Consider the following 27,687-nt stretch of genomic DNA (forward strand, 5'->3'; position numbering starts at 1 on the left):
GTACAATTTTCAAAATCTGCAAAAAAGAGATCTTTCTAGTTTATGATGGTAGAGCAGTCCTGATTTCACAACTACTCTAAGATAGCACAACACTGTAAAAACCATACTAAACCCATAAGAAAACTCAATAATTTTAAAAATTATTTTGTAAGCACCATCAGGATTATTCCACAGAACTACCAATAATACTAGAAAATTTAGGCCAAGCATGGTGGTTCACACCTGTAGCCCTAACTACTCTGGAGGCAGACATCAGGAGGATCAGGGCTCAAGGCCAACCCCAGAAAAAATGTTTGTGAGAGTCCTATCTCAACCAAGTAAAGGCTAAGCCTAATGGCTCATGCCTATCATCCTAGCTATGAAGAAAATATACATAGGAGGATTTTAGTCCTGGTTGATCCAGGCAAAAAGCAAGAACCTCTTTAAAAATTAAATGTAACAATGAAATACTCCTCTGAATAACCAATGTAAGCTATTTTTTTCAAGAGAGAGAATTCAGTTATGTAATTATACTTGATAAATTAAGAGAAAATCTATATGATCATCTCAACAAATTTCAAATGAAACAAACCTGAGGGCAGGGGATGTGGCTCAGTGGTAGAAGCACCTGTTTAGTATGTGTCTAGCCCTGGGTTAGATCCCTAGCACCGCAAAAAAAAGAAGGGGGGAAAAAAGACAACAAACATGAAAAATTCAACAGCTATTCATGATTTTCAAAAAGCATGCAAAAAGAAACTGCTTAGCAAACTAGGGAAAAAATTAAGAACTTCAAAAATGTGACAAAGTATCTACCAAAAACCTACAATGGATATTTCACAGAAGTGCATAAAATTTCCCCTTACAACAGCCTAATATAAAAGCTTCAAAAATTTTCAGTACCTGCTGAAATAGTGCCCCCTCCTGTCCTCTTTTGAAGATAAGGTTTTGCTATATTGTCCAGTCTGGGCTCAAACTGTCAATCCTCCAGTCTTTGCCTACCAAGTATCTAGGACTACCAGAGTGTGCCACCACCTGGCTCTTTAACATATTTTTTATTTGGGAGATTATCTGACTAGTAAACACAAACTAGCAATGCTTACCTGTTTTAGTGCCTTTTTGCTGTGCTTCTGTGATGGAGAAATGACTTTACCTGCTGGGATGGTGGGTGATGGGCAGCCTGACTGTGGGGAGGATGGCTGTGACAATCTAGATGACACTGGGGGAGGGAAAGATACAATGAAAATTTTTGTTATCAATTTTACTATCAAGCACTATTACTTCTCTATACCATATCCTGTTACCTGTGTTAAGATCTGGGACCAAACACTTGGATCTTGCTGGAGCTTTACTACACAAAGCATCTGTTTATTTTTTCAGGATGTTCTAGTGAAGAATGACAGGTGGGGGAAAGGATACATCTTAGCCCTGAGTTAGATCCCCAGCACCACACACACAAAAAAAAAGAAAGAAAGAAAAAAAGAAAAGAAAAGAAAAAAGAGAAAAAAGATGTAGCCAGAAGCCAGTGGCTCATACCTGTAATCCTGGCTACTCAGGAAGCTAAAATCTGAGGTTTACAGTTCAAAGCCAGCCAGGGCAGAAAAGTGTGTGAGACTTACCTCTGATTAACCACCAAAAACCTGCAAGTAGAACTATGGCTCAAGTAGTAGAATGCTAGCTTTGGCGGGGGAGGGGGAGACAACGACAGACAAAACAAAACAAAAAACACCTCAGGGACAGTGCCCTGAGCTAAAGACTCAGGTCTGGCATCAAACAAACAAACAGGGGCTGGGAAGTTGCCCAGTGGTAGAGTGCTTGCCTCAAATGCATGAGGCCCTGGGTTCAATTCCTCAGCACCACATAAACAGAAAAAAGCTGGAAGTGGTGCCGGAAATGGCTAAAGTGGTAGGGCACTAGCCTTGAGCTGAAGAGCTGAGGGACAGCGCCCAGGCCCAGAGTTCAGCCCCCACGACCAAAAAAGGATGCATTACTGTCACTGTTTAAATTTTCAATAGAAGTGATCAAATAAACAGAAAAATCAGAGTATTAATCATGAATGACCAAAGTATATACAACCTAGAAAAGATGTTTAGGGTTCTTTGGTATCAATGTTCCTAAGGCTAACCTTAAGGTGAATCATGAAACATGACTTTGTGGAAAGCCTTGAAATGCCAGTTTAAAATAAGGGCAATTAAGATCATTCCATCTAAACAATCAAGTGTAGTTTTAATCTTGACAGTCCATCTCTACATTAATACAATACAAGAGGGCAAGGCAGGCACTAGTGGCTCACACCTGTAATCCTAGCTATTCAGGAGGCTGAGATCTGAGTATCATGGTTCAAAGCCAACCCGGGCATACCTCTAATAAGCCACTCAGAAAACCAGAAATGGTGCTGTGGCTCAAGTGGTAGAGTGCTTGCCTTGAGTTGAAGAGCTTAGGGACAGCGCCCAGGTCTAGAGTTCAAGCCCCACAACCACCACCAACAAAATCGTTTGCATAGGATATAACCACTTCCTACTTCTTCTTTAACTGTTTCTATGGAGCATTATCAGAAGTGGGCCAAACCTTTCATATGTGAACAAAAGTTCCTCATTTAAGAGTCACTATCTATAATAAATAGCAATCAGACTTTTTTGGGAAAGGGGGGGGGCAGTCCTAAGATTTAAACTCAGGGCCTGGATGCAGCTCCTGAACTTTTTTGCTCAAGGATAGCACTCTATCACTTGAGCCACAGCTCTACTTCCAGCTATTTCCTTCCCAACTCTCCATGGTTAATTGGAGAGTCTCACAGATTATTCTGCTCAGGCAGGCTTTGAACTGAAATCTTCAGATGGCAGCCTCCTGAGTAGCTAGGATTACAAACCTGAGCCACTGACACCAGCTGTTCTTTTATGTTCTATGAAGTTTGCATTTATGATAGGAAAGAAAAGAGAAAGTGATAACTCAGACTTTTTATGGGGGGAGGTGGGGGAAGGGAAGGTGGGACACACGAAGAGAAACAAATATAAAGAGAAATTACTATGGCTACTAACTAGTACTAACTCTTGGTGAGTACATGTTGGTGTCATTTCCTAGTAGCTGAATTGAACAGGCACTGATAGCAAAACAGCTACCATACACAGTAGAACCAAGTGTGCTGACATGAAAATAGAGAAACACAGTTCATTACAACACTTAAGTTTTGCAACAGAGAATTTGGGATAGAGAATTTCAATTTTTAGATGTCCTGAGAAATGCCTAAGAGTAAGGCAATTTAGCTTTAGCTTTAGATCTGTATCTGAATCTTTATGAAAAGGTTTATATATGGGAAAGAATTGACATGTTATCAATTTGATGTTAAAACAACAAAAAAAGATTACATTGGCCGGATGTTGGTGGCTCACACCTATAATCCTAGTTATTCAGGAGGCTAAGATCTGAGATCATGGTTCAAAGCCAGCCCAGGCAGAAAGTCTGTGAGACTCTTATCTCCAAATAACCACCACAAAACCAGAAGTGGCACTGTGGTTCAAGTGGTTTTTTGGGGTTTTTTTTTTGGTCCGGTCATGGGACCTGAACTCTGGGCCTGGGCGCTGTCCCTCAGCTCTTCAGCTCAAGGGTAGCACTCTACCACTTGAGCCACAGTGCCACTTCCGGCTTTTTTTTCCCCCTGCTTATGTGGTGCTGAGGAATCAAACCCAGGGCCTCATGCATGCAAGGCAAGTGCTCTACCACTGAGCCACCTTCCCAGCCCCTGTGGCTCAAGTGGTAGAGTGCTTGCCTTGAGCCGAAGAGCTCAGTGACAACACCCAGGCCCAGAGTTCAAGCCCCACGTCTAACAAAACAAAAACAAAAACAAAAAAAAACCCACACTGATCACTGTATCATTACAAATCGGTTATTCTGGAGTTGACTCAATCCTTTGTCTCCTGAGTTCTGGGATTACAGGTTTGTAATGATGCCAGACACTTATGTTGTATTTTTATTATAAGCTGAAGCCTTTATTTTGTATACTGAGGTTTGAACTCAGAGGCTTGCACTTAGCTATCCAGGACCTCTACCACTTCAGCCTATCCCTCCCCCAGCCCATTCTGCTTTATTTTTTTATTTTTTATTTTTTGGCCAGTTCTGGGGCTTGAACTCAGGGCCTGGGCCTGAGCACTGTCCCTGAGTTCCTTTTGTACAAGGCTAGTGTTCTACCACTTAAGCTACAGTGCCACTTCTGGCTTTTTCTGTTTATGTGGTACTGAGGAATGGAATCCGGCGCTTCATGCATGCTTGGCAAGCATTCTACCACTAAGTCACCTTTCCAGCTCTGCTTTCATTTTTAATAGGGTCTGCTTTAATTGGGTCCTTCCAATTAGCCACCTCTCCATTAAAACAGAGTTCAACAAAATATTTTGCCTCAAATACAAAGAAAGCAATGTTTTTTTTCTTTTTCTTGTTTTTTGGCCATGGGGCTTGGGCACTGTCCCTATGCTCTTTTGCTCAAGGCTAGCACTCTACCACTTTGAGCTACAGCTTCACTTCCAATTTTCTGGAAAACTGAGGTCATCAGATCTCAGCTTCTTGAGTGGTTAGGACTACAGGTGTGAACCATCAGTGACCAGCAAGTTCCACATTATCAACTTGGCAGTACCAGAAATTTAGAAGATTTCTACCTAGTACTTAAACAAGCATGACCAGGGGAAATGACCAGAACTGGTATTGTGTCTTAGGTTTTAGAAGAAGCAAGGTGGAAGTAGTAGAGTGGGTTTTTAATCTACTCCAATTTCCTTACACATAGAGAAGCATGATTACACAGGCAAAAGCCCATAACATATTCAATGAGATGAGATGACAAAGCATCCCCCAAGGCCCAGGAAAAAAGCAGAAGGAAACAAGTCCTTATATGCATAAGTCTCCTGTCTTGCTTTGACTGCAGTCAACACAAATCATTATTTTTTTAATTTTTTTTTATTTTTATTTTTTGGGTCTGGTCGTGGGTCTGAACTCTGGGCCTGGGCACTGTCCCTCAGCTCTTCAGCTCAAGGCTAGCGCTCTACCACTTGAGCCACAGCGCCACTTCCGGCTTTTTTTTTCTTTTTGCTTATGTGGTGCTGAGGAATCGAACCCAGGACCTCATGCATGCAAGGCAAGCACTCTACCACTGAGCCACCTTCCCAGCCCTACACACAAATTATTTAAGCAACATGATTAAGATGTTTGCAAGGCCAAGAGTTTGTAGTTCCTGCCTATAATCTTAGGTAGTCAGCTACTCATTGAGATCTGAAGGTTGCAGATCAAGATGGCCAGGGCAAGAAAGTCTAAGAGACTTTTATTTCCAGTTAACCACCAAAATGCCAGAAGTGGTGCTGTGATTCAAGTGGTAGAGTACCAGCCTTGGGCTAAAACACAAGGCAGGGAACCTAAACCCAAATTCAAGCCTCAGTACTGACACCAAAAATTTAAGAAAAAACTAATGGACTAGTAAATGTTATTTATAAAAAAGATTCCACACAGTGAGACCAAAGGAGGATACTCTTAGGGGAACACAAAGGCACAATGCCTATGTGACTCATTATATATTATATAAAATCATATTTATCAATGAACACCAGGAAATAGAAACAAGAGGTTTTTTTGTTTTTGTTTTCTTTTTGTCTTGTTTGTTCATTTATTTGTCTTTGGGAAGGTAAGAGTGTTAGTATGTTCTCTTCCATTTTGGGCTTCTAGCCCCGAGCTGCATCATGGAACACCCTCCACCCAGACCTGAGCTCCACCCTGCCTACTCACTATCTTCAGAGTCCAGCAATAGGCAGAGTAGCCCCTCTAGTCCACTGACTGTATAAAAATGCCCCTGAACAAAAGACAGGAGTCATTTCTCCCTCTCCTATGAGAGAACTGGCTTTGTCAGCCCCTGCTGACAATGAACAATTTGGTATACGTGACTCTGAGCATGTGGTTTACGAGGCTGAGACTTTGGGGGCGGGGGGTGCACAGAAATAGAGGGACAAAGGGTGAATAAATGCAGCAGTGTTACTCACTATACACTATGTTGAAAATGAACTACATATCTTATGGGTAAGGATAGGAGGAAAAACTGGAAAAGAGTGAGGTAAGGGGTGACATTATTCAAAAAGAAATTTACTCCTTATCTGACTTATGTAACTGTAACCTATCACCATTATAATAAAAAATAAATAAAACAGCCGCCAAAAAAAAAAAAGGGTGTGTGGGGGGAGATTCCACTCCTCTCCATACCAGAGGAGACAACTCTTGGTATCTTTGAAAACTACAGAGCTGGAGGAAGTTATGGACTCCAATCAATGTGACCAGACTACAAGTTCTCCTCATTCTCCTCCTGCCCTCGCTTGTCACAAAAGTAACTTTTCTTATTGAAAATGAGAAAAAAAAAAAAAAAAAAAAAAAACAACTATCCACCTCTTACACCAGCTTCCTCTCACAGCCATCTGGTGTAAGAGAGCCCAAGACAGGGGCGACTCTGGGCCAGCCTTATCCTATGCATCCTTTCTACTCCAGGGCTGCCACTGAGATGGGTTAAGATTGTTGCCACCATGCCCCAGGTCAAGTTCTTCCACGCTAGGGAATTCATGAGCCAGCAACAGCTGCAAACCATCAGCCATGGCCTGCAGGAACTGCTGGCCGAACATTATAAACATCATCAGTTCCAGAAAAGCTGGGCAAAGGATCTGGTTACTGGTGTATTCATATTAACCATAAAATAGATCCTGTCTGGACAGACAGCCCAGAGGACTGAACTGTGCAGTCAGGAACTATTTAGGCTTCTCCCAAGTGAACTCATACCAAATGGCTTCTAGAACTAGAGTTTGGTTCATCTTTGTACTATATGAAGCCTAACCAAGATGTGGCACTCAAAAACAGCTCTGACATGCAAAATGGTAGACTACAATCAGCTGTAAGAAGAAACTACCATTGGGCAGAATAAAAAACCTGTGATGAGTATTGGGTTAATATATAAACTATGGATGGATATATTTCACTTTCCTTTGAGTGGGCTCCTCTTGGGGATGGACTATGGAATTTAAACCATGTCACAGCTATGACAATCTAGCATAAAATGGAATTAAAAAAATAAATAAAGCCAGCACCAATAAAGCTCGAGGGCATTGCCTAGGTCCTCAGTTCAAGCCCTAGGAAGGGCACCAAAAAAAAAAAAAAAGAAAAAAGTTAAGAAAGAGTGACATAGTCTGGACAATATCTTTCAATGATTTACAACCCTGTGAGTCCAAGGAAATCGGCAATGTCTTTGCTGTGTGAAGTCTTACATGGGTTTTAGTGTCTCCCAGAAATTATGTCTAAATTTTTATATGAGTCCCTCTAAGAAAAATTTGTATTTTAGGCAGGGCACCAGTGGCTCAGGCCTGTAATCCTAGCTACTCAAGAGGCTGAGATCTTAGGATCTTAAGATTTGTATGTTTAGCCGGGCGCTGGTGGCTCACGCCTGTAATCCTAGCTACTCAGGAGGCTGAGATCTGAGGATTGCGGTTCAGAGCCAGCCCGGGCAGGAGAGACCGTGAGACTCCTATCTCCAATAAACCACCAGAAAACCGGAAGTGGCGCTGTAGCTCAAGTGGTAGAGCGCTCGCCTTGAGCTGAAGAGCTGAGGGACAGTGCCCAGGCCCAGAGTTCAAGCCCCACGACCGACAAAAAAAAAAAAAAAAAAGATTTGTATGTTTAAAAAACTATCTTTGGGGGCCAGGAAGGTGGCTCAGTGGTAGAGCGCTTGCCTTGCATACATGAGGCCCTGGGTTCGATTCCTCAGCATCACATAAGCAAAAAGGAAAAAAAAAGCCGGAAGTGGTGCTGTGGCTCAAGTGGTATAGCGCTAGCCTTGAGCTGAAGAGCTGAGGGACAGTGCCCAGGCCCAGAGTTCAGGCCCCACGACCGGACCCAAAAAAAACAAGAAACTATCTTTGGACTCTATTTTGTTCCAAACAAATGTCATAGACACTGTCCAAGGTACTTAGTAGTTATTTTGGGGAATTGGATATCCCCAGAAGGGAGCTATGGTTTGAGGAAGGTAGGCAGAGGTATTCCTGGAGCACTGTGGTGCTCTGTGACCTAGGTTTAATTATTCATGAAAACTCAACAAGCTCTATACAGTTATGATAAATGCACTTTATAATCTAGTATAGAATTTCTAATGAATCTATCTTCATGTAAATTAGGATTGTTATTTTTCAAGCTCCAGTAGTGAAACTCTTCTGGAACCTTCGGAAGTTACAGTTTTAATTTTGTGAGGCATATCCAAATAAATGTTCTCCAAGGGTTCCTTTATGAAGAAAACTTGTTATCCTTTGTCTTTTTTACAATAGCCATTCTTTTTTTAAATTTTTTTTTTATTGTGAAAATACTGTACAGAGGGGTTACAATTACATGGGCAAGATAGTGAGTACATTTCTTATCAAGCATTGTAGCCTCCTCCTTTGTTTACCCTTCCCATCCCTTCCCATCCCCCCCCCCAAGTTGTAAAGTTCGTTTTCGACATGACAACTTGTACTTCTCATTGTTGCAACAGGTCTACCTGTATCCTTATTTAAACGACTTGTTTTTTCCCTTTCCCCTCCACAAATTATACCTTGTTTTTCCCCTTCCCCTCCACAAATTATACCGACATCAAATACAGTGAAAGCAGGGGTTATACTGTGGGGGAGGGACATACAAAGCAACAAAGAAATAATCTTATAATTGCATTAGAAACAAATGCATGAAAGAAAAAAACATTTAAAATACATATCTTAGGGTTCATTTTCCTAACATCACCTTATCTGACCTTTTCTGCTTGACTCATACATATACTAGATATTGCAAATAAGGGAAATCATGGGACCTATGTTTCTTTGGGCTTGGCTTACTTCACTTAATATAATTTTTTCCAAGTCTTTCCATTTCCTAACAAATGGGGCAATGTCATTCTTTCTGATGGAGGCATAAAATCCCCCAACAACAAATCCTCAAAGAAACAACTGCCCAATAAATAAGTGAGCTAATGACTTAAAGAGAAACTTCTCTGAAGAAGGATGGCCAATAGACACATGAAGAAATGCTCAACCTCCCTAGCCATAAAAGAAATGCAAATCAAAACAACATTGAGATACCACCTCACCCCAGTTAGAATGGCAAAAATCAAGAACTCTAATAACAACAGATGCTGGAGGGGATGTGGACAGAAGGGAACCTTACTTTATTGTTGGTGGGAGTGTAAACTTGTTCAACCACTTTGGAAAGTAGTATGGAGGTTCCTCAAAAGACTCCACATAGAGCTCCCCTATGACCCAGCAGTCCCACTTTTGGGCATTTACCCAAATGTTTACAAACAAGACCACACTAAAGCTACCAGCACAACTATGTTTATTGCAGCATTATTTACCAGAGCTAAGAACTGGAACCAACCCAGATGCCCCTCAGGAGACGAATGGATCAAGAAAATGTGGTATATATACACAATGGAATACAATAGCCATTCTTACTGGAGAAAAGTTGAAATCTCACTATGGTTTTGATTTACACATTGTTGATAATTAGTGATGGGCATTTTTCATTGACTTGCTGACCATTTAAATGTCTTCTTTTTAAAATGCTGGTGACCCATGGCTATAATCCTAGCTACTCAGGAGGCTAAGATCTAAGGATCATGGTTCAAAGCCAGCCCAAGCAGGAAAGTCATGAGACTCTTATCTCCTATTAACCACCTGAAAATTGGAAGTGGTGTTGTGGGCTCAAAGTGGTAGAACAGTGCCCAGGCACTGAGTTCATACTCCAGGACCAACAAAAACAGATAAACAAATGCCTATGTGGAATCAGGTACCAGTGGTGCATGCCTGTAATCCTAGCTACTCAGTAGGCTGAGATCTGAGTGTTGCAGTTCAAAGCCAGCCTGGACAGGAAAGTTCATGAGAATCATCTCCAACTAACTACCAAAAGGCCAGAAGTAGTCAGGCCCTGGTGGCTCATGCCTATAATTATGCTATTGATTTTTTAGTTTCTAATATATTTTGAATATTAACTAATTACAAATAGATAGTACACATGTATCTCTTCCATTCTGATGATTGTTTCCTTTGTTGGGCAGAGGTTCTTTTTAGTTTGATATAATCTCATTTGTCTATTTCTGATTTGGTGTCTTATCTAAAAATATCTCTGCTTATTCCATGTCTTGTAGCATTTCTCCTGCATGTTCTTCTAGTAGTTTCATATTCTCAAGGTCTTACATTTAAGTCTTTACATTTACTTTTTTTTTTTTTTTTTTGCCAGTCCTGGAGCTTGAACTCAGGGCTTAGGCATTGTCCCTGAGCTTCTTTTGCTACCACTTGATCCACAGCGCCCCTTTTGGCCTATCTGTTTATATGGTACTGAGGAATCAAACCCATGCATGGTAGGCAAGCACTCTACCACTAAGCTACATTCCCAGCCCTCTCCTAATTTGTATAAGGCAGAAAAATTACCTAAATCATTGCTGTCCAAATGTGGCCCATAGTCTGGTCTGTACCACAATAAGTATAATTGTGAAGATAGCTATTTATATACTTTCAGAAAAATGACATTGCTGAGTCCCTCTTACTGCATTTTACAAAAAGTATTGGGCCAGAATGGGTTGAAGGAGAAAACTGGTCCTTTATGATGAATAATTTCAGATAAACAAGCTTCAACTGAGACAGGGCTGGGAGTAGAGAATATATGGGAATAACAAACAAATACGAGCCAGGTGCTGGTGGCTCACACCTATAATCCTAACAATTCAGGCGGCTGAAAACTGAGAATTGAGGTCTAAAGCCAGTCTGGGCAGAAAAGTCGATGAGACATTCTAATTAATCACCAAAAAAACCCAGAAGTAGAGCTGTGCCTCATAGTGGTAGAGCACTAGCTTTGAGCAGAAGAGCTCAGGGCACCCAGGCCCTGAGTTCAAGCCCCCTGACAAAAAAAAGAGCCCACGGCAGGAGAAATGACTAAGTGGTATAGCACCTTTCTGGCAAACACAAAGCCCTGGTTCAAATCCCACTACCACCAAAAATTCAGGAATAAAAGACAATTTTAGCTAGGCATGACTTATGCCTATAATCACAGCTACTTAAGAGATTAGGAATATCATAGTTCAATGTACACTCCAGGCAAATAATAGTTACTAAAATCCCCCATCTGAGTAACTGAGCATAGGGGTACACACCTGTAATCCTACTCATGAAATGTAGGATTGCTACTAGGATTGCTGTCTGAGGCTGGCCCTGGGACAAATTAAGAGATCCTAATAATTAATGCAAAAAGGGCTGGTGAACTGGCTCAAGTGGTATATCACTTTCCTAGCAAGCTGGAGGCTATGAGTTCATATCCTTGAATTACACTGCCACCGGAAAGAAAAAAAAAAAGTAAAAAGAAGTTAGGCACCAGTGGCTCACATCTATAATCCTAGCTACTCAGGAAGAAGAGATCTAAGGATGTGGTTCCAAGCCAGCTTGGGCAGGAAAGTCTGTGAGACTCTCATATCCAATTAACCACCAGAACACTAGAAATGGAGCTGTGGCTCAAAGTGCCACAGCCTAGAGCAAAAAAGCTCAAGCCAAGTTCAAGCCTAATGACCAACAACAAAAAAGTAAAAAAAAAAAAAAAAAGAGAACAGAGCCACAGAGTTATATAATAGGAGCACTGGACCAAATGTTTCTTTGGACTACTTCTTTAAAAATGAAAATAGTAGTAGAAATAAGATCCTGATTGAACAATAAACTCTTAGTTTTATTTTAACTCTATGTTGGTCCTGTTTGTAATCTTTTCTTACTAGTGGCACTTGTAGGAAAATAATCCCTCAATTCTCTATCACTAGTTTTTTTTGTTTTGTTTTGTTTTGGGAAAGGTTTTATTCTTTGCCAGTCCTGGGGCCTGAACTCCGGGCCTGGGCACTGTCCCTCAGCTCTTCATCTCAAGGCTAGCGCTCTACCACTTGAGCCACAGTGCCACTTCCAGCTTTTTCTGCTTATGTGGTGCTGAGGAATCGAACCCAGGGCCTCATGCATGCAAAGCAAGCACTCTACCACTGAGCCACCTTCCCAGCCCCATCACTAGTTTTTATTCCAAACAAAACTATTTAATACCACCAATTGGTGTCATCCTAAACCAGGGAAATATACTACATATAACAAATGATTTTCAACAGTAGAAATGAACATTAGCCTATTTACCAGTAATTAGAAATAAACCAAACTAACCTATTCACCGATGAGAAGCTCTATCAATTTAGATACTCAACATAATATTTGAAGAAAAGACTATATAAAAAGGTCTATTTTGCCGGGCACTGGTGGCTCACACCTGTAATTCTAGCTATTCAGGAGGCTGAGATGTGAGGGTATGGTTCAAAACCAGCCCGGGCAGGAAAATCTGTGAAACTCTTATCTCCAATAAACCACTCAGAAAACCAGAAGTGGTGCTGTGGCTAAGTGGTAGAGTGCTCACCTTGAGCTGAAGAGCTGAGCGACAGCGCCCAGGTCCAGAGTTCAAGGCCAACAACCGAACCAAAAAAAAAAGTCTACATTGCCAGGTTCTGGTGGCTCAGGTCTATAAGCCTACCTAAGGATCATGGTTCAAAGCTAGCCCTGGCAAAAGAAAGTCATTGAGACACTTATCTCCAATTAACATCCAAAAGCCAGAAGTGGAGATGTGGCTCAAGTGGTAAAACATTAACACTGAGCACAAAAGCTCAAAGAGAATTCAGACATATTCAGGAGGCTGAGATGTGAGGATCAACATTCAAAGTCAGCCCAGGAAAGAAAGTCTGTGAGGGCCAGGCAGCAGTTGCTCAGGCTTATAACCCTAGCTACTCAGGAGGCTGAGATCTGAGGATCATAGTTCAAAGCCAGCTCGGGAAAGGAAAGTCCATGGGACTCTTATGTCCAATTAATCACCAGAAAACTGGAAGTAGTGCTGTGGTTCAAGTGGTAGAGTGCTCCACTTGAGCTAAAGAGCTCAGGGGCAGCACCCAAGCCCAGAGTTCAAACCCCACGACTGACCAAAAAAAAGAAAAAAGGGGCTGGGAAGGTGGCTCAGTGATAGAGTACTTGCCTTCCGTGCATGAGGCTCTGGGTTCAATTCCTCAGCACCACATAAGCAGAAAAAGCCGGAAGTGGCCTGTGGCTCAAATGGAAGAGCACTAGCTTTGAGCTGAAGAGCTAAGGGACAGTGCCCAGGCCAAGTTCAGGCCTCACAACTGACAGGAAGGAAGGAAGGAAGGAAGGAAGGAAGGAAGGAAGGAAGGAAGGAAGGAAGGAAGGAAGGAAGGAAGGAAGGAAGGAAGGAAGGAAGGAAGGAAGGAAGGAAGGAAGGAAGGAAGGAAGGAAGGAAGGAAGGAAGGAAGGAAGGAAGGAAGGAAGGAAGGAAGGAAGGAAGGAAGGAAGGAAGGAAGGAAGGAAGGAAGGAAGGAAGGAAGGAAGGAAGGAAGGAAGGAAGGAAGGAAGGAAGGAAGGAAGGAAGGAAGGAAGGAAGGAAGGAAGGAAGGAAGGAAGGAGAAAAGAAAGTCTGTAAGACTCTCTAATTAACAACAAGAAACTTGGAACTAGAGCTGTGGCTAAAAGTGGTAAGGTGCTAGCTCAGTGCCTCAAGTCCTGAATTCCCATGACTGACAGAAAAACAAAAAACTCTAAAGAACACATTTTCGGGTCTGGGAAGGTGGCTCAGCGGTAGAATGCTTGCCTTGCATGCATGAGGCCCTGGGTTCCATTACTTAGCACCACATAAGCAGGGGAAAAAAAAGCCAGAAGTGGTGCTGTGGCTCAACTAGTAAGAGCGCTAGCCTTGAGCTGAAGAGCTGAGGGACAGCGCCCAGGCCCAGAGTTCAGGCCCCACGACCAGACCCCCACACCCCTCCCCCCGCCCCCCCCCAAAAAAAACCATTTTTGCCAGGAACCAGTGGTTCACACCTATTATCCTAGCTACTCAGGAGGCTGAGATCTGAGGATCACAGTTCAAAGCCGGCCCGCAGGAAAAGTCCATGAGACTCTTACTCTAATAAACTACTCAGAAAACCAAGAGTGGTACTGTGGCTCAAGTGGTAGAGCATTGGCCTTGAGCTGAAGAACTGAAGGACAGCGGCCAGGCCCAGAGTTCAAGCCCCATGACTTACAAAAGAAAAAGAAAAAGAAAAGAACACATTTTCATCTTATTAGGAACAAAAATACTTTCATATATGCACAGATGTTAACAAAAGATTAACAAATTCCAACCAAAAGATCAGCAGCTACTATCATGATTTTTAAAAATTCCATAATCAAGTAGAGAAATTAGTTTTTTAAGTTTACTCTTGTTTACAGGGAAAAATGAAAACAATTTGAAGCTTAAAGCTTAGAACTTGAAGTTCATCAAGATAATTTTATAAAGTTTATTAAAGTCGTTTCGGTTGCTAGAGTATAAATTCAGAAACAAACTTTTTGGAAAAAATAAAGAATTTTCAGTTTCTACAAGATGGAACAGGATAAGCACTATTAAATTATCTATTAATATTAGATGTACTCAATTAAGCTTTAATAATTTGACTCTACCACTTGAGCCACAGAAAATTTTATTTTCTCCTGAAGACATTCAATGGCCCTCTATGAAACATTTAGCAAGACTATCACTTAAGCAGCAACAAAATTCACACTTAACGGGTAATATAAATGTTTCAGCGATACTGACTAGTAACAACAGGGATTTTTTAAAAGAGTTTTAATTTTTAAAACTGTATGACTTCTCTTGAGGGAGATGTTTTTATTCAAAGTTTATTTTTAGAGAAATTTCATTTCTAGATGCAAGAAACCTGTTTCAGCTCTAAATCCCTTTTTCTCATATCTACAGTACACTCCATATTGAACAGGCTGTTGCTCTTCATTTTAATCAGTCTCCTAACAAGGAAGGCTAGTTCCTAAACACTTACCTTGCTTCTAGTTGTCCTCACTATCCGAGTCCTAACACTATTGCCTTCTTTAATACAAGGCAGACTTTTAACCCAGCCTCACCAAAAACAGAAAGCACATCTTGCCAAGGCTTTCCACCTGAGATAACTATAGCAAACATTTTGTCATTAGAATACTTTTGAAAGGAGATATAATTTTCCCTATGTAGTAACTTATTACATGTATAAATGATGTTAGCAAGCAGATATACCTACAGTATTTTAAATAAATAACTTTAGACACAATATATATCCAATTCGTGACATAAAGGTAGTGCTAAACAGTAAAATTAACAGTTCATGAATCTAGAAATAAGAATTTCTTAGAGTGAAGAAGAATATTTAACATATCTGACTTTTTTCAAAAGTAGAACAAAATCTAATAAAGCCTTTTTCTATCAGAAAATAAAAACAATACTTGTACAGCTGCTGCTTACTACAGTATTTCTGATTTGCAAGGGGAGGGGGAAAAAGATTTCACATTTAAAAAGATTATGTATCATAAAAAAAACCAACAGAAATAGGTAACATTAGTAATCATTCTTCCAGTTATTCACCTTACCGTACCTTTAACTTCACCTTACCTTGGCTTGGAATTCCATAAACCTCTTCTCTGAACATTGTTCCCTATCTGAAAAACTAAGAACCAAAACTACAAACTTTTACTTTCCTCTACTTTATACAGAAATCAATTAACTTGTTATAATATTGAACTGAATTTCTAAGTTCTAGTTTCGGTTCCAATTTGGCTGAAAGGTATATATACATCAAGAGTTTCTATTGATTTTCAACTTAGAAGTATCAGTTTTGCTGTCAGAGTTCTTTATTTTTATACATAAAAGGAAGTGGTTTTGATATTATCTCATTGTTCTTCCTGTCTTACAAGGTATTTGAAATAAAGTGATGTCAGATTGGGAGTAAAAGGCTTAAATAAGAGAAAAGGCCTGGGCACAATTAGTTTGCTTTGACCTTTATTGATAATTACTTCTGATATATATATAGGCTGTCATGTTGTAGCCTACTATTATCGTTGTTGGGTACAAGTCAGTCACATTAATTTCCACTTGGACTACAAAAATATTCATAGGTGGGGCTAGGAAGGTGGCTCAGTGGTAGAGCGCTTGCCTTGCATGCATGAGGCCCTGGGTTTGATTCCTCAGCACCACATAAGCAGAAAAAAAAGCCGGAAGTGGAACTGTGGCTCACGTGGTAGAGTGCTAGCCTTGAGCTGAAGAGCTGAGGGACAGCGCCCAGGCCCAGAGTTCAGGCCCCATGACCAAACCCAAAAAAAATAAAAAATAATTTTAAAAATTCATAGGTATGGAATATTTACCTAGTAATGTAGTAGTATCTGTATCATATGAATGATCCATAAATAAAAGATGTACATTCTATGATAGACTAACACCAATTTTTTATTACTGGTATGTCGGGGTATTTATTTATTTATTTATTTTTGGGTCCAGTCGTGGGGCCTGAACTCTGGGCCTCAGGCATGCAAGGCAAGCACTCTACCACTGAGCCACCTTCCCAGCCCCTGTCGGGGTATTTTTTTAATAAATTTTCTGAGAATATCAGACTGCTTAAGTAAATATGAGTTTCATATAACATCACATGTACCTTTAACCATGCTTTAGAACCCTTCTTCACCCAGCTTTATAGAGGCTAGCAACAGCCAGAAAAAACTTTATAGAACATCTCATTTACTGTTATTCAAGGACAATCAACCAATGTTATGATGGAGTCTCAAAGAGATGAACATTTTTTATTACCTTGCTGTTAATGCCTTCTATTATCCTGCAAAGAGTAGCACAAAGTTATAATATTCAAATGTAACTATTAAGCTTCTGACAATGGAGTTATGTGGTTATTTTTTAACTATTTCTGTATCATAACATATTTACCTCAATTTCTTGAAAGACCATTTATAACCACTGATTCTGAGCAAGAAAAATCACTGGCAACTAATCAAAATAGCTTCTGTAGCATTTGTGGCCCACAAAAATCAAGGATCCCCCATAGTGAAGTCCCAGATAATGATTCTGTTCACAGTTACTAGACTGACTTCCTATAACATTGATTTTCCTGCATCCAATTCTATCCACAAAATAAAAATCTTGCTTATTCTCCTTTACTAATGATGTGGCTTGGACCTTAATCTTATAATTTCCAAATTTACAAAGAAATTTAAAATGAGAAGAAGCAGAAAAAAGTAAAAACTTTTTCACATTGACTCTATGCTTTAATAAAAGCTAGGAAGGTGGCTTAGTGGTAGAGTGCTTACCTAAATGCATGAAGCATTGGGTTCAATTCCTCAGTACCACATAAAAAAAAGCTGGAAGTGGTGCTGCAGCTCTAGTGGTAGAGTGCTAGCCTTGAGCAAAAGAAGCTCAGGGGCAGTTTCCAAGCCCTGAGTTTAAGCCCCAGGAATGGCAAAAAAAAAAAAAAAAAAAAAAAAAAAAAAGCAGGTGCTTATCCAGACTATGAAAAAGAGGGCTCTGTGCTGGGAAAATGTCTCAGCGGTAGAATGCTTGCCTCGCATGCATGAGGCCCTGGGTTCAATTCCTCAGCACTACATAAACAGAAAAGGCTAGAAGTAGCACTGTGGCTCAGCTGGTAGAGCACTAGCCTTGAGCTGAAGAGTTCAGGGACAGCGCCCAGGCCTAGAGTTCAAGCCCCACGACCCTCTAAAAGACAAAAAAAAGGGGGGGAGGCTCTGAACCAAACATCCTTTCAGTACCAATAAAGATTACATTCAAATTATGCATCGAAGATTTGGGTCTCTGAGGCTCCTTCTTGGTCTTGCTTTCATTCCATTTGTCCCTAATGACTAAAATCTGCAAGGACCTCCAAGTAGTTCTGAATGTAAAGCTAAGATTCTCTGTTTACAAAGTGATCAATCTGTAAAGGCAGTAGCTATATCAGAGAACATAGATTAGGCCACCTATTGTTTCAGTTTTCTCCACATATTAACACTGTGATAGTAATGGACCAGTCATATTATTAACACTTCTGAAGGCACTTATAATTAATGAACCTAATATTCCAAGAAGCTTCTAGATCTAAATACAGCTCACCTATCACTCAATTTTTATTTTTGCCAGTCCTAGGGCTTGAACTCAGGGCCTGAGCACTGTCCCTGAACTTCTTTTGTTCAAGGCTAGCACTCTACCACTTGAGCTATAGTGCCACTTGCAACTTTTTTTTCTGTTTATGTGGTACTGAGGAATCAAACCCAGGGCTTTATGCATGCTAGGCAAGCACTCTACCACTAAGCCATGTTCCCAGCTCACACTCAAATTTTAAAACATATTCAAGCTAGGAAAAACCTTACATATCTATTTACTCAGAAATACCAATACTTCTATAAAGGACTCAAGAGCTGGCTTACATTTTTCTTGCTATGTACATCTAAATTATAAATATTGGGAGAAAAAAGGATTTTCCCTGTTCAAACAGACTTTAACAAAAAGCTACAGAATAACTGTCAGGAATAAGTAATAAAGCTTTATTCTTAATTGGAAAATCCCTTCCTGGGAAGCTACTGGAAAGCAAACACTACTCCATAAAAAAAGCTTTCAGGTTAGTTCTGAAGCAGACATCAAACAGGAAATGACAAGCAGACTATGTTTGGTGATTCTAGAAGAAAGGAATAGCATTCTTTTCCTGGTAAGGAGAGTGGTTATAGCAGTAAGTGATCAAAGTTTAGAATAGAGGATAGAGCAGCAAGTAAAATAAAAGCCTCTTTAAAAAGCCTGTATGTGGCTAAGCACTAAGAACAAACAAGGTAAAACCTGGAGTGTTGTCCAACACATTTGACTGGTTAAATTTAAATTAAAATTAAGGGGCTAGGAAGATGGCTCAGTGGTAGAGTGCTTGCCGTGCACGCATGAGGCCCTGGGTTCAATTCCTCAGCACTACATAAGCAGAAAAAATGGGAAGTGGCACCGTGACTCAAGTGCTAGAGCACTAGCCTAGAGCTGAAGAGCTTGGGGACAGTGCCCAGGCCAGAGTTCAGACCCCATGACCAACAAAAAAAATTAAAACTTCAGTTTTTGTTGTTTTTTTTCGGTCATGGATCTTGAACTCTGGGCCTGGGTGGTGTCTCTGTCGGGTGCCAGCAGCTCATGCCTGTAATCCTAGCTACTAAGGAGGCTGAGATCTGAGAACTGAGGTTCAAAGCCAGTTCGGGCAGGAAAGTCTGAGAGACTTTTTTTTTTTTTTTGGTCGGTCGTGGGCCTGAACTCTGGACCTGGGCACTGTCCCTTAGCTCTTCATCTCAAGGCTAGCGCTCTACCACTTGAGCCTCAGCCCCATTTCTGGCTTTTTCTGCTTATGTGGTGCTGAGGAATCGAACCCAGGGGCCTCATGCATGCAAAGCAAGCACTCTACCACTGAGCCACCTTCCCAGCTATGAGACTCTTATCTCCAATTAACGACTAGAAAACCAGAAGTAGCACTGTGGCTCCAGGGGTACAGCACTCGCCTTGTGCTGAAGAGGGCAGGGACAGCGCCCAAGCCCATAGTTCAAGCCCCACCACTGACAAAAAAAAAAAAAAAAAAAATCTAGACACAGATTCCCTATACTTCATAAAATTAACCCAAAAAGTTGACAGACTTCAATACAAAATATAAAATGCAAACTTACAGAAGTCCTCAAAGAGCAAAATCTAAGTGACTCTGGGTTTGGTAATGACTTTTTAGATAAATCCCCAAAGATATAATCCACGAAAGAAAGAACTGATGAGCAGGACTTCACTTAAATTAAAAACATCTGCTCTGTGAAATGAAACTACCAAAACGCACTATGGTGGTGCATACCTGTAATCCCAGCACTCAGGATACTGAGGCAGAAAAACCAAAAGTTGGTGGTCAGTCTGGGGTACATAGTGAAAGGTTGCCTCAAAAAGAAAAAAAAGAAGACAAAAAATAAGGGGAGGGAGGGGAAAAGAAATTTCCAAGGGAATTAAAAGCCACAGTTTGAGAAAATATGTGTAAAACATTTATCTAATGAAAGACAGATATGTGCTCATTTAGCCCAATAACAACAAATCAAGCTTGTTAAAAATACGCAAAAGAGCCTTGCATCAGTCGTTCCTGACTGTAATCCTAGCTACTAGGAGGCTGAGATCTGAGGATCAAGGTTTGAAGCCAGCGTAAGCAGGAAAGATTCTTATCTCCAATTACCCACCAAAGAGCTAACAGTAGAGTCGTAGCTCCAATGATAGTGTAAGCCTTGAGCAAAATATCTAAGGGACAGCACCCAGGCCCTGAGTTCAAGCCCCATGACTGAAAAACAACAACAAAATTGGAAATGTCTGGACCTTTTGCTGTTTTGTTATGAAGCTAAAACCAGACTTTAACTAGTGCCCACTGTGTACTGTGGGGCAGTATAGATAAAAACATTTCCATTACTGCAGGAAACTACTAGAAAATAACAATTGAGAGGATAAGGGAAAAGAGTAACCATCATGCAGTCTGGGAAAAGAGAAGTGACCAACAAGCTCATTTGTTTTACAACGTTCAGTGCTTTATTGAAGGAAGAATGAAGTAGATTTACCTTTCCTTTTCCACCTGCTCTTTTTCCCTTCTTTGTTGCTGCCACCATCACTGCTGCTGCTGCTGTTTTCAGAACTTTGGGAATCTGACTGACCATCACTGCTTTCTTCTGAACCTTCTGATAGCTCTTTTACTCCATCCGGCACATCTTTCTGAAAATGTAGAGATCCAATTAGGACTAATTATTCTCATTTCAGCAAATAGGATTCAATTTCTAACATCCAACGTTGCAACTTAATTGTACTGACTAATAGTTAGTATTATGAAACAGTAGCTAAACCAATATTTTTGTAATTCCTTCCCTCTCTATTTTTGGGACCAGTTAAGTTTCCATCTATATCCAATGATAAAAATTATGTGAAAAATTTATATAAAGGCACAACACACAGGTTTATATTAAGACAAAGGATGGGTACAGGTCAGTCCAAGAAAACAGTGAAATGTTTGGGATACAAAAATCTAATGATTTTGTTTAGCAGTGTACAAGTGTATATGTGTGTGGTTACACACACATATACTTTCAGAATTCCATTAGAGTTCTATGGTCTGGATAGCAAGAGATACTACATTATTTCAATCTAATTTGTTCCTGAATATTGTTAAGTAGTAAAAGTCAAATAGGAAAATTATTTTTGCCAGTCACTAGTGGCTCACACCTGTAATCTTAGCTAGTCAAGGAGGTTGAGAACTGAGGATCATGGTTCAAAGCCAGACTGGGTACAAAAGTCCCGAGATACTTTTATCTCTAATTAACCACTCAAAAACTGGAAGTGGCTCTATGGCTCCATTGGTAGAGCCTGGAGCAGAGAGGCTCAGGGACAGTGACCAGGCCTTGAGTTCAAGCCCCACAACTGACAAAAAAAAAAAAAAAAAAAAAAAAAAAGAATTATTTTAAAACCTTTTTGATTTTGGCACTCAACAATTAAAAACAATTGTGTCCGGGGCTGGGAAGTTGGCTCAGTGGTAGTGCTTGCTTTGCATGCATGAGGCCCTGGGTTCGATTCCTCAGTACCACATAAGCAGGAAAAGCCAGAAGTGGGGCTGAGGCTCAAGTGGTAGAGCGCTAGTCTACAGCTGAAGAGCTGAGGGACAGTGCCCAGGTCCAGTCAGGCCCCACGACCGACAAAAAAAAAAAAATTGTGTCACTTCAATATTGTGAGAAATATATTAAGATAGTTACAGTCCCAAGGACTGGGAAAATAAGCGTTGCTGGCTTTTATTTTCTCCTAATAGTTCAGCACTGGCCAAAGTCTTAGCCTCTCATGCCTCAGTTTCCCTACAGAGAAGGTAATAATAAGAGTACCTACCTTAAAAGGTCATTCGGAGAATTAAATCACTAATATGAAATGCTTGTAACAGTGCCTAGTGTAAGAGCTCAATAAATGTTACTATGTATTTATGTAGTATATGAAAACATACATGTAAAGATTAGTAAATGTTATTCCTAAGTTATAAAACTATGGATTTTTTTCCACAAATTTTATTCTCTCACATAGTTTATTTTTATTATGAGATTTAAAAAATAATTCTGACAGACGCAAAAATGTGACCCTCCTATGTACAATTGGTATCCATATGATAATATAGCCAAGACTATAAACTCTGGTCTAGTAAAGAACGGTCATTTTGCATTTGTTTCCCTCTACGCCATCTCTTACGTTATACACTTTCTTAAAATACAGACCCCATATTTTTCTATTCCTTCCTTCAAAATGCAGGACAGCTTTTATAGAGTTAGTTGTCAGCCACACATCTTGACCTGTAGGTTCAACAAGTATCTGAAATACAAATATAATTATCTTCTTTTTGTAAAAAACTTGTGATCCCTCTGGCCTCAACTGCTCATGCCCCAGATCTTAGAATCTTTCACCCACTCCAAATACAATACATTCTATTTCTCTAATGTCCTTGCCTCCAGCTTTTACTACTCAATTAAAACCAGAGTTTCTCTTCCAAACAACTAAAATCATGAATTTGGTTGTTTCAACATGAAATCTATCCTACTTGAATTATCTTCTTAAACACAGAATGGAATAAACTCATCTGGAAAACCTCTGTCTAACACACACACACACACACACACACACACACACACACACACACACACACACACACACACACACACACACACACACACACACACACACACACACACACACACACACACACACACACACACACACACACACACACACACACACACACACGTACGTACGTACACACACACACACACACACACACACACACTCCCTCCCCCCCTCAAATCAGGCTTAAATGCTTCTGCAGTTTAACATCTACTAATGTCTAATTTTTACCATATTCTCAACTCCTTACCACAGAAGCTCACACATAGTTTATAGTTTAGCTTTTCCAATTTTCTCAACTACCAAATCCATTCCAAATCTTAGTGCCTTTTCTTGAACAAATTCTCATTTTCTGAAAAGGTCCTTCCTTATTCCCACTGTCAAAGTCCAGCTACAAATAAACCCTACAAATAAATAACAAGAAAATCTTTCTATATCTATTCATTCAAAATACTTCACTTAAGGGGCTGGGAAGGTGGCTCAGTGGTAGAGCGCTTGCCTTGCATGCATGAGGCCCTGGGTTCGATTCCTCAGCACCATATAAGCAAAAGGAAAAAAGCCGGAGGTTGTGCTGTGGCTCAAGTGGTGGAGTGCTAGCCTTGAGCTGAAGAGCTGAGGGACAGTGCCCAGGCCCAGAGTTCAGGCCCCACAACCGGACCCAAAAAAAAAAAAAAAAACTTCACTTATGTAGTACTTTAGAACAATACATTTGTGAACATGAACCTATTTCAAAAACTGAAATGTGAGCTTTAAAGAGACCAAGAACTACCGTTTATTTATTTTGCATCAGTACTAGAGCTTGAACTCAAGTACAGGCACTGTCCCTTAGCTTTTTCACTCAAGGCTGGTACTCTGCCCATTGAGCTACCACCTACATGTTCAGCTTTGGTAGTTAACTGGAGGTAAGAGCCCTACAAACTTTACTGACTTTGAACTGTAATCTTCAGATCTCAGCCTACTGAGCAGCTAGGATTACAGGCAAGAACCAGGCACCTATCTTTCTTTATAACATCTACTATTTCTGGCAGACTTGATACTGTGATATAATAAATATATTATTTGATGTCTGGCTCTAATTCCTGACATAGTACAGAAAAAGGTTGAAATTTCCTTAGTGGCATTAGGAAAATCTCTTGTTCTGATATTAGACCTTTGATCTCAGTTCCTGACATATAACATTTAAATTCCTTGGAATCTCCTAGGAAGTAGAAGCATCTTTTGTTCTGGTGAGATGACTCTGGGTAGCTTCTAGATAGTCTCAAAATGGGAGCCAAGGAAGCCAACTATGTGATTAAAATACTGAAACATTAAGCCTAACCTCTCAGGAGAAAGGACTCAAGGGTTGATCACCAATGGCCAATGATACAATCAATCATACCTCCACAAAACCCCAAAAGGTCAGAGGGTTTGGAGAAGCTTCCAGATAGCTAAATATGTGTGCTAAAAGTACATTAGAAGTTCCATGCCCCTTAGTAAACATGTCACTGTGCTATCTCTTCTATCTGGTTATTCATTGGTATCCTTCACAGTATCTTTCATTATAAATGGGAGGAAGGGGGGGGAGAAGAGAGGAAGACTTAGGGAAAAAAGGGAAGGAAGGGATTTCTGTGAGCCATCATAACAAATGAATTGAAACCACCAAGGAAAAGGTCATGGAAACTGATTGTACCCAGTGTGTCAGAGGTCAGGTCACAACCTGGGCCTTGTACTTGGTATCTAAGGCAAGGGGCAGTCTCATGGAACTAAACCCTCAACCTGTGGGATCTAATACCATCTCTATATGTAAGAACTGAGTTGAATTACAAGGCACCCATCAGGTGCTGCTAGAGAACTGCTTGATCTATTGGAGAAGATAACCACAAATCTGGTGTCAGGAGGTGTACTTAGTGGTACTATATAAGAATAGAAGAAACATTTAGGCTTTTTCTAAGTCTCTAAAACAGAGTAAGCATTTAATGTATATTATTAAAATTATGTAAGGTTTAGAACAGCTAAGTTCTAAAAGAAAAGAAGACATCCATAGGATTTTAACCATAATAGACAGGAAGTTAACTACAATAGACAAATAGCTGTCACAGGGAGTTAGAACGCATTAATGATAATGAGCTACAGACAACCATTGAGCACAGTAATGACTGTAGCTCAGAGCTAAATGGTTAACAGGGAAGCCACCCTGTGGCTTACACTGTGGCTCAAAGGGGGCAGAGTGCTAGCCTTGAGCAAAAGAGCTCAGGGACAGTGCCCAGGCCCTACCACCTACCAAAAGAAAAAAAAAAAAAAGTTACCAGGCAGGGAACAGTCTGATATACACACAGACACAGTAATTGCCTGCCAATCATTCATTCCATCTGCTAATAAACTTTTTTGGAGGAAAATTCCCTTTCCTCACTTCACTTGGATAAAGTAAGATTAATCTTAATCATAACCTTGCTTTACATCAAGGGTGATTATAATCCTAAAATTGGCCAATCAGTAGACTCTAAATATTTAGAAACAGCTATCACTTAAGTATGACCATATGGCCCAGGGCAAACCAATTAGGCCAAACACAAATTAGGTGAAAGGGATGACACTGATCAAGATGTATCATACACATAAATTGGAGTACTGAATTGAAAACCTTCTGTAAAACTAGTTCAATATAATTTTCAAATAAATTTGAAAGGAAATTAATACACGAGGCTCCTGCTTTAGTTCTCTGAATCTCTCTCCAGACTTACAGCTTGCAGGGACTGATATTGAAGTCATGTATGACAACAGGTTGACAGACAAAAAGAAAGTAGAGACACCAAGGAAGAGCTGATGACATCGTTGGAATACCTAGCTCGACTGGTTAGTTACAGCTAATAAGTCTCTATCTATCTTGCTCAAGCACATTTGAGTCAGTTTTCTTGTTTATAAGCAAAAGGATATTGATAAGTGAAGATCCCTTCCCAGTGTAGGAGTAATTATGTGAATCAGCTTTTGATTGGTTTGGGAGTAAAGTCAGGATTCATTTTCTTGTTCTATCTGACAAACAATAGTCAAGAAAATTAAATCATCCCAACTTTTATTGTGATTATTACATACATTTCATAAATTTCATAGTCTTGTGAAATAGGGATACCTGAAGTCACAAACCCATTCTAACCTTCATGGGGCAAATTGTCTTTATTGTGGTCTATAAAGTTTGTGGATTCTATGAGCTTTGACAATACAGCTACTTCTTCCACATCAGTGATATGTACATTTCTTTCCTTTTGCTTAGTGTGGTCAGCAGCATGGGGTCAGATGAGTGGAGGTCCTTTGTTTCTCGAGTCTTGTTTATTTTGTCGTAGCTCCTTACGTTCTGGATTTAACATCCACATATCAGGGAGACCATGTGCCGTTTGTCTCTTTGCTCTTGGCTTACCTCATTCAACATGATTTTTTCTAGTTCCATCCATTTCCCTGTGAATGCCATTATTTTGTCCTTTCTAATGGCTGCATAATATTCCATTTTTTGGATCCATTCATTTGTAGTGGCGCATCTGGGTTTTTCCATATCTTGGCTATTGTGAACAGTGCTGCAATGAACATAGAGGTGCCTGTATCCTTGTATCCTGGTTCCTGTTGTTCAGGATAGATGCCTAGGAGTAGTATGGCTGGGTCATAGGGGAGGTCTATATTTAGCTTTCTGAGGTACCTCCAGACTGCATTCCAGAGTAGTTGTATTAGTGTACATTCCCACCAGCAGTGCAATAGTGTTCCTCTTTCTCAGCATCCCCTCCAGCATTTGTTGTTGGGTGAATTTAGGATGTGGGTCATTCTGACTGGGGTAAGGCGGTATCTCAGGATTGTTTTTATTTGCATTTCCTTTACAAACAGGGATGGTGAACATTTCCTCATGTATTTCTTTGCCATTTGTATCTCTTCTTCTGAGAATTCTCTCTTTAGCTCCCTTGCCCATTTAGTAATTAGTTTGTTAGGTTTGGGGGGGATTAGTTTCTTGAGTTCCCTATATATAGTGGATATTAGGCCCTTGTCTGATATATTGCTGGTGAATATTTTTTCCCAATTAGTTTGGCTGTCCTTCTAGTTTGGTTGCTATGTCTTTAGCTGTGCAGAAACTTTTTTTGGGGGGGGTCTGGTCGTGGGGCCTGAACTCTGGGCCTGGGCGCTGTCCCTCAGCTCTTCAGCTCAAGGCTAGCGCTCTACCACTTGAGCCACAGCGCCATTTCCGGCTTTTTTCTTTTTGCTTATGTGGTGCTGTAGAATCAAATCCAGGGCCTCAGGCATGCAAGGCAAGCGCTCTACCACTGAGCCACCTTCCCAGCCCTGCAGAAACTTTTTTTTTTTTTTTTTTTTTTTGTCGGTCGTGAGGCTTGAACTCTGGGCCTGGGCGCTGTCCCTCAGCTCTTCAGCTCAAAGTGAGCGCTCTACCACTTGAGCTACAGCGCCACTTCCGGTTTTCTGGTGGTTTATTGGAGATAGGAGTCTCACGGTCTTTCTTGCCCGGGCTGGCTTTGAACCGCAATCCTCAGATCTCAGCCTCCTGAGTAGCTAGGATTACAGGCGTGAGCCACCAGTGCCCGGCTCCTGCAGAAACTTTTTATTTTAAGGTATTCCCATTTGTTGAGACTCTCCAATTTGTTGTGACCCTGGGACTCTGTTCAGGAAGTTCCTGCCTGTGTGTATAAATTCAAGTGTCTCTCCTATTCTGTCTTCCCAATTTTAATTTTAATAATAGTAACAATTACAACCATGGGTTTTAGTAGAGAATTCAATAAGTAGTGAAAAGTATTGAGGTAGTATGTTCCACGGTAACACCTTTCTTCTCTGTGCTGGTCCTGAGGCTTGAACTCAGAGCCTCAGTGCTGTTCTGGAGTCACAGCTCTATTTTTGGCTTTTTGGTGGTTAATCAGAGTTAAAAGTGTCGTAGACTTTCCTGCCTGGCTGGCTTTAAATTGCAATCCTCAGAACTCGAACTCCTGAGTAGCTAGTATTACAGGCATGAGCCATAGGTTTCTAGCTGAGACTTTTTTTTTTCCCCTGATACCAAAGCTCCCTTGCTAAGCTAGCTAGTTCACAGCTATCACTCTATCTGTTAGACCAGACCACCAACTTGTTTTTTTTTTCTGGTTAACTGGAGATGGGCCTCTCAGACTTTTCTGCCAGAGGTGACTTCAA

General features: G+C 40.5%; 1 protein-coding gene across 1 annotated transcript in view; it reads right to left on the bottom strand.

The window, feature by feature from the left end:
- Window positions 1–27,687, bottom strand: part of Asxl2 (ASXL transcriptional regulator 2) — a 91,997-nt gene that overhangs the window by 35,158 nt on the left and 29,152 nt on the right. The window contains exons 5-6 of the mRNA XM_070025163.1: window positions 20,457–20,607; window positions 1,080–1,195 (exon numbers count right to left, since the gene is read on the bottom strand). Of these exons, the coding sequence (XP_069881264.1) occupies window positions 1,080–1,195; window positions 20,457–20,607 (267 nt within the window). The remainder of the gene's footprint in view (window positions 1–1,079; window positions 1,196–20,456; window positions 20,608–27,687) is intronic.

The sequence above is a fragment of the Dipodomys merriami genome, unplaced genomic scaffold, assembly GCF_024711535.1.
Source record: "Dipodomys merriami isolate MVZ:Mamm:240054 unplaced genomic scaffold, mDipMer1.0.p SCAF_17, whole genome shotgun sequence".
NCBI classification, from domain to species: Eukaryota; Metazoa; Chordata; class Mammalia; order Rodentia; family Heteromyidae; genus Dipodomys; species Dipodomys merriami.